General features: G+C 44.2%; 1 protein-coding gene across 1 annotated transcript in view; it reads right to left on the reverse strand.

The window, feature by feature from the left end:
- Positions 1-2,348: 2,348 nt before the first annotated feature.
- The window catches only part of phex (phosphate regulating endopeptidase homolog, X-linked), a 6,589-nt gene continuing 1,320 nt past the window's right edge, over positions 2,349-7,617 (reverse strand). Inside the window, exons 5-23 of the mRNA XM_077624343.1 lie at positions 7,492-7,575; positions 7,201-7,427; positions 6,976-7,044; positions 6,430-6,546; positions 6,262-6,345; positions 5,632-5,774; positions 5,393-5,486; positions 5,182-5,310; positions 5,015-5,113; positions 4,874-4,951; positions 4,695-4,798; positions 4,129-4,187; positions 4,015-4,069; positions 3,887-3,954; positions 3,698-3,828; positions 3,073-3,138; positions 2,897-3,001; positions 2,750-2,826; positions 2,349-2,687 (exon numbers count right to left, since the gene is read on the reverse strand). Of these exons, the coding sequence (XP_077480469.1) occupies positions 2,585-2,687; positions 2,750-2,826; positions 2,897-3,001; positions 3,073-3,138; positions 3,698-3,828; positions 3,887-3,954; positions 4,015-4,069; positions 4,129-4,187; positions 4,695-4,798; positions 4,874-4,951; positions 5,015-5,113; positions 5,182-5,310; positions 5,393-5,486; positions 5,632-5,774; positions 6,262-6,345; positions 6,430-6,546; positions 6,976-7,044; positions 7,201-7,427; positions 7,492-7,575 (1,892 nt within the window). The 3' untranslated portion in view covers positions 2,349-2,584. The remainder of the gene's footprint in view (positions 2,688-2,749; positions 2,827-2,896; positions 3,002-3,072; positions 3,139-3,697; positions 3,829-3,886; positions 3,955-4,014; positions 4,070-4,128; positions 4,188-4,694; positions 4,799-4,873; positions 4,952-5,014; positions 5,114-5,181; positions 5,311-5,392; positions 5,487-5,631; positions 5,775-6,261; positions 6,346-6,429; positions 6,547-6,975; positions 7,045-7,200; positions 7,428-7,491; positions 7,576-7,617) is intronic.

Consider the following 7,617-nt stretch of genomic DNA (forward strand, 5'->3'; position numbering starts at 1 on the left):
GTGCGCGCACCGTCCAGACATGTAAAAAAAAAAGGGTGGGGGCGCCTCAGAAGACCCCGGAAGCGGCGCAGGATTGGACCGATAATAGCGCCACTCTAGACGCTTGGATCACACACAATCTCCTTTTATACGGCTCCTGTTGGGTCTTAATAGTACGTAGCAGAATATGTTAAAAAATGGTTTTTACGTCAGGAAATCGTCCCAAAAGCAAGATTGGTGTTAAACGAGGGGTGTCCAAACTACGGCAGGGGGGTCAACTGCGGGACGTTTCCTAGGTTTTAGGTGCCTGCAACAAATTGCAAAAACAAAAAACAAAAATAGGGCCAGGACAAGAAGCTTAAATTCAGTCTGCATTCTCTTATACTTCTCAATTTTAACACTAGATAGTGCCAGTCATTTAAACATTGTCTGAAAATGACCTCACGGGTCAAAAGTGGACAACATGATGAAAACTGTCAGAAATTGTGAATAATTTTACTCAGAATGTCATCATTTTTAGACATTAAAAAACATAATACCATAAAATATCTCGGTTGGGATTTTTTTTTGCTGTTGCTAAATATTTTGTCTTTTATCTGCATAAAAAAAAGAGATAAGCATTATTTAGTTGTTTGTAAAACCATATTTTGCCTACACCGTTGAGACAAAAGCAAAGATACCCTTGTTGTTTCCGTTCTAATCCGTGATTCAATTACCAGTCAATTAGCCTTTATTAGCCGTTAGCAGCGGGCCGAGGGTCTCCTGAGGCAGGAAATGAAAGACAATAAGCCCAGTCATAATTAGCCCGCCTGGCACTTTTATGCCAGCGCGCCGAGCTATTTTGGACCGAAACTCACTTCCATTATTTAACAGGGTGACGTGATTCCTCGTCCATACGTTGGGGCGCGGCCCATTTATTAATAAAGACCCCCCCCCCCCCCCCCATCTATTATTCATCTCGCTATACGACAGTCACGGATGCCAATGTCGGAAATGGCAACGGCGCTTGAGCCCGAAGCTCGTCCGTCCATCATTTTGAAGTGACGGATGCACAGATAGGGGGCTGACGTGGTTTTGGGCGGAGCCAAAGAGGGAAGGGGAGGGTCGGCCGGCTCGCCAAGAGCATGACGGAAGGATTTGATTAGGGCCGTGAGCATAACAACAAGGACAGACCGAAATCTGTTAGATTTTTTGTTATTGTATTGTGATTGTTGGGATTACCCAATCCTAGGCGGAAAGATAGGTTCTAAAATTTAACTCTAAAAAAATAAAAAATCGGGCTCAGGGATCGATACATACTGGTGTATGCTACATAGCTAGCGAGTGCCAAGCCGATCGCTTCACGAATGACTGAGGAGTAAGCCTTAAAATTAGCGTCCACAAGAACAACAACAACCCGAGCGGTAAAACGTGGCTTGTATTTAGAAAAAGTGCAACCTAAAATGGCACGCCACTGCTATTTCTAAATTTATAAATATATGTAGAAATATAATGGTAAAAAGCAATGAGTCAATAAAAAGTGAGGTGGACTTAACGCAGCTGTCGTGTTGTTAACGAGTGATTTCCTGCCGGGGTTGCCTCGTTTAGAACGACCCCCTCCCCTCTCTGGCTGCCTGTCACTCAAAGACATTCGGGGTCACCCTGATAAGTCTCCATGGCAACTGCGGCTCTGGAAGTCAAACAAAGGCTCATCAATCACCAAAAACAAAATGCTTATGTTGACACGGTAAACTGTTGCTAGGCGGAATGTGGGACTTACCTGATGTGGAAGCAAATTATTCATTAAATGGACAAAATAAAAATGTTTGGATTTATGAATAATATGAAAAAGGTTTTTTTTTATTGTTACTACAATGAGATAGAGCAACAATATAGACCTATAATCTTCATAATCCAAAACAAATGTTGTCATTTGAACCACAAAAGGTGACCACTATGATTGTTTAACATTTTTGAGGAAAAAAAGAAAGAAATACATTTTGATTGGTGTGACAGTGATGTATGTGTATACGTGTATGTGTACATATATATACACATATATATATACATATATATACATATATATACATATACATACATATATATACATATACATACATATACATATATATACATATATAAATATATATATATATATATATATATATATATATATATATATAACATAAAAAAAGAGTATTTATGGCATAACACAAATCAAACATTGTCATTTGGTGTTTACCCTCTTGATCCCTGAATGCACATTTAATATCCATAAAGCTTTGGAAGAATACATCAGTGCATAAAATCAGTATTGATAAAAAATGTAGACAATGAAATACAAAACAAAATACAGCTAAAATTGCCTACAGCCCAAAATGGCTCAGCACGCATTTCGAGTTTGGCTTTTGAATAAAATCTACGTACCAAGCCATACGTGCGGATTTCAATTTGTTTGTTATTATGATTTATTTGCGCTGTTATGCTAATTCAGGCACCAAGGGATCCAAGTAAAAAAATGAAATGAAAAAACAAATGATTCCTAACACTTAACAGAATGCTCCTCTCGTACAAACCACGTGAAATTGGTGTACTTCCACTCGGGTTGGGGCTCAAGGAGGAAAGGTCACCACACCCGGCAGGACTGCCGACCTCTGTTCATGACGGACGACGTGGAGCACTGGAAGGCCTCGCTGAACTCGGGGAAGTTGCTCATGGCTCCGATGACCCTGAAAAGGGGCCGCCGTCAAATCCCGCACAAATTCCCGGGCCTCCCCGTACCGGTACCGACCTGTATTTGGGCGGGCTGTGCGCGCCAGATTGAATCTGGTCCCTGGCCGCCTCCGCTCGGAAGGCGTTGCAGCGGACCTGTGGGAGGGGGGAAGCGCGTCAGGCAGGACGGCAGGCGGCAAAACGCCCCGCGTGGCCTCGTCCTCACGTGCGAGTAGCTGAGGAAGAAGAGCTGCTTGTTGTCCAATCCCACGCCGGGCAGGAGGGGCTCTTCCACGCCGCCGCGGCTCTCGGCGATCCAACGTCGGTACGCCTGGGGGGGGGGGGGGGGGCAATTCATCCATGAACGGCGCAATGGAGACGACATCATCGTCAATGGCGTACCCTGAACGCTTGTCTCATTCCGCCGTTGTCCGCGATGTTCTCAGCTAGCGTCCGCTTGCCACGAACCTGTACGCAAAGGGGATGGAAATTTGGATATATCATCATAGGCGCCGTTCAAAGCGGCTGCTAGTTGCAGTGGCTCCCTATACCCTCACTCTTATTCTGTGTTTTTAGGGCTTTTTTAGAGCTTTTTTTATCCTTTATTTTTACGTTTTAATGTCTCTTAGGATTTTACTTGTTACTTTGCTTTATATATTATATTCCAAACTTTAATGTTTTAAAACTTTACTTTCAAGACTCTACTCCAAGACTCAAGTTGTGCGAGAGGCAGTCTATTCATGTATTTATTTATTTATTACCTATTTATTTATGTCTAAAATGTCTTTTTCTGTGTCTGTATTCTCACCCTCTTGCTACTGTGACAACAAAATTTCCCGAATACGGGATGAATAAAGTTATCCAATCCAATCCAATCCAATATAATATGATAGACGTCCAATCCCATGATTTTTCACACGAAACATTTTCCAAAAACTAAAAAAAAAAAAAAGAATGTATTGCCATGCTGTTTGAGAAAAGACTCAATAGGTTTTTAAAAGACGAGCAAATCTGGTGGCGTTCTCACGTTCAAGCCCGCCTTCGCACAGAAGTACTGGTTGTATTGGTCCACCATGCACTGCGTCTTATCCGTGAAGGCCGTCACCGACGAGTTGCTCCACCACTGGTCCAGGTTGCCGTCCTTGTCGTACTTGCGCCCTGCGTCCAAAAACCTCAAACCCAATGGCGTGGCGAGGCCGGGCGCTCTCTCTCTCACCGTTGTTGTCGAATCCGTGCGTCAGCTCGTGTCCGACGATCACGCCGATGGCGCCGTAACTCAACGACCTGCCGCGCCAGCCGGCTGGTTAGCGGCGAGCATTTTCCGGAATCCTCGGCCAAACTCACCTGGGGTACTCTTTCCCCCAGAAAAAGGGTTTTTGAAGCTCGCCGGCGGGAAATCCTAAAAGGCAAATTTCAATATGCTGCGACCGTCACGCTGAACTTCATTTGAAATCTTACTGATTTGATTGGTGGACGAGCTGTAGAAGGCGTTGACTGTGGTTGGATTGGTGAACCACCTGCAAAGGTACAAAAAAATAATAATAATTAAATTGATGCAGCCATTAAATGATGTCATCCGTATGAGGAAATAATGTATTATTCTTTACTATTTATTATTTATGTTTTTTGTGCACTTCCCTAATTATTTATGTTGTTGACTACTATTATTATTTAATGATTATTTATATCATTTTTAGTTTGTTGTTGTTATTTGGGCGCTCTATGGTGAAGCTTTAAATCTCATTATTATACTTGTATCATGAAAATAAAAGCATTCAATTCAATGAGCTTAAATAAATACATGTCAATAGTAGATGTCCAATTCTTTTAAAGTGGGAGGGCGGCAGCAAATGAATATTGTACCCTTTTACTTTGAATGGATTGGACATCTCCCTGGTGGACAATGGGACGAGGTCAAAATGAACAAAAAGTTTTTTTTCCATTAAATATAGTAGTATTGGCAGAATTGAAGCAAAAATGTTATTCATACTACAAAAAAAATAAAGGATTTGAGGGGGTCTCACTCTGTGCGGGGGACCTTCTTTCGAAGCCAAGCCATGTCCGACTGAGCGACGAATTTCAACGTCTGCAGCACGTTGCCATAGTAGTCGTTCTCGTCGAATTCCAGCTAAAAATGACATTAGCGTGACGTTTGGGGGAGGGCTGGTGGGTGGTTTTGGCTGCTGGGGGGGCCTCGGCTGACCTCCTTCAAGTCCTCGTTGACGTAAGTGTCGTTCCGGATGAACTCGGGGTAGCCCACTTTGGCCAAAACGGCGTTCGCCTGAGGGCCGAGGACGCCGTTGGAGACAGGAAATCCTTTACGAAACAACGACGGCGCGCTCACCTTTTCCACGGCTCTCGCTTTGGTGGCCGCGTCCATCCAGTCATTCTCCTCCAGCGCGTCCACGAAAGCCCGGCGGACGCCGTCGATCACTTCGTTCATCTGGGGAGAGACGCCTCGCCGATGATGGGTCGTCCCGCCGATGGCGGCGGCGGCGACGGAAGACTCGCCATGTCTTTCTTGTCCTCCTGGAAGTAGGTGTCGACGAAGAGTCGCCCCGTGGCGTAGATCAGCGTGTACTCGATGTAGTTGATGCACTTGTCCCAGCGCGGCGACAAAGATGTGGTCCCCGAGGTGACCTGCGGGGGTTGGGGGGACGCCGTGCCGTCTTTAGCGCGCTGGTTTACCGGCCGACGGGCGAGAGGTGGCGGCGGGGCCCACCCTGGCGTAGTCCAGGTATCGGTAGAGGAAGCGGCGGCTGAGAGTGGTCAGCTTGGAGAAAACCGTCCTCCACTGGACGTAGTTGGCCACCGTCCTGAGGGGAGACCGCCAATGTTTAGGGGCGGGCGCTAGGCAAAAAAAATGGAAGGGACGTCTACCGATGGAAGGGAGGGGCTTAACAGGAGATTTTTAGTCCCAATTTGCAATGCGTGATGAAAAGAGAAGAAGCGAGTGCTCGCCTGGGCTCTGTGGCGTTGAGAAGCTTGACCAGGTCTCGGAAGTACTGCGGCGCTCGAACCACCACGGCTTCCGACGAGGAGACGGCCAGGGACGGATCGCTCTCCGACTCCACCACCGATTTCACTAAAAACAACCAGTCCAACTGCCCCCCCAAAAAATACAAGGTGGATTGCTTGCTCGCAAAAACAAAGAAATGCTTGACATTCTGACAGTCTGATAAACCATTGCCAATATGTCATATCATTGTCCAAAAAAAAAAAATTGAATCACTAATTTAGTGACAATTTAACCCGTTCAAATGCAATATTTTTTTCCAAATAAAAACAAATAAGTCATTTGAAATAAAGATAACAATGCATATGGTGCCCTTTGAATACTAGCTTACAAAATGTGACATAGTTGAGAAAACCAATCAAAAAACATTGATTTAAAAAAAATGAATATCATCCAAGAGTGCGTGTTAGCTCATTTAAAAGCATTTTTTTTATTTTCCATAACCGTGTCATCTAAAAGCTATCTCAGAGTATAATATAACCTCAAATATGTCTGAAACTTTTTTATTTGATTTAACGTGCAATAGATCAATTTATAGTTGGAAACATTTGGTGTATTTAAAAGGCTGAGTTTACCTGCGGAATCTGGCGTTGCAGTCTTGACAGCGTGTATCTGTTGTACATGTTTTCGCTCGTGCGGTTCTCGTAAGGAATTATTATCTGCACCGTGGATTAAAAAATAAAAATTGAAAAAGGGCCCGGATGAATGGAATGATTTGGTTGATGGAATATTGTTGTACGTACGTGAGCCAGCTTGGTCTCAAAGTCCAGCGCTTTCTCCATCTGGACTCGTGCCGCTTTCTGGGGAGCGCCTAGCATGACGGCCGTGTCCACCATCAAACTCAGTAAAGCCGCGCGGTACTAACAAAGCGGGAAAAATATAAAAATTTAAATGTGAGTTAAAAAAAGAGAAGGTTTTGTCATGATCTCATTGTCTGCACTAGATGTCCAATCCATTTTGACTGGAAGGGATGGACCAAGCTTACAAAAATTGAATGTTTTCGTTCATTTTTTTTATATTGTACTTTGAGTTGTTTAAGAAAATTCTATACAGTAGTTTTTTTTATTTAATGAGAAAAAGTATTATAAATATTTTGTCATTCTATTTTAAAAAGTTATTTTTAAATATATTTTAAGTATTATTTTTCTCCCTGTGGCCCTGCTGTTTTTTCAACTTGTGATTTAAAACAAAACAAAAATATAATAAAATGTAGCTGTTTTATTGAAAGACTTAATTTAATTTTGTAACGTGTAGTATTCCTATTTTAGTTTGAGCTTCTAGAAAGTCACCATCTTTGCTGCAGAGGTGTTGGTGATGTAGTCTTCTCTGGAGGGCAGCGATAAAGACGCCTGATCCAGCTGGAATGGAAAAAAAATTCAAGATTCAAAGATTCAAGATTCAAAGATCCAAAGATCCAAAGATCCAAAGATTCAAAGATTCAAAGACTCAAAGAATCAAAGTTTTAACAACAAAACGGAAGCAAAAGACAAAAAAAGAGAAGGTAACATCTCCACCTTGATGATGTATCTGGACGAGTTCTTGTCGTCGGGAGCCACATAAACGCGGACCAGGACGCTCTTGCCGTGCTGGTTGCGCAGGCTCGCCAGCGTGCGCGGAAGGTTCCAGTCGGCCTCGGCCCAGCGGAAGGCTCCGCCCAGGCCGTCGCCCAGGACGGGCCAGCGGAAGTCGACTTGCCGGAGCGTCCCGAGGACCGGCTGGGCGTCCGCCTCCTCCAGCAAGCCTGGAGGACCACCACGCTTTACAATGGCTCTCGGGGCCACGACGGAACGGACGTGGGCACTCACTCTCGTTCATGCAGGACCGGTAGAGCGTCTTGGCTTTGGTCACGGCCTCCAGCTCGCCAGCTTCAGACGGCATTTCCAGTAACTCTGAGAAACGACAGCTTTTCATTTCCTCCTCCACCCAAAGTA

The sequence above is a fragment of the Stigmatopora argus genome, chromosome 17 (assembly GCF_051989625.1).
Source record: "Stigmatopora argus isolate UIUO_Sarg chromosome 17, RoL_Sarg_1.0, whole genome shotgun sequence".
Lineage (NCBI taxonomy): Eukaryota > Metazoa > Chordata > Actinopteri > Syngnathiformes > Syngnathidae > Stigmatopora > Stigmatopora argus.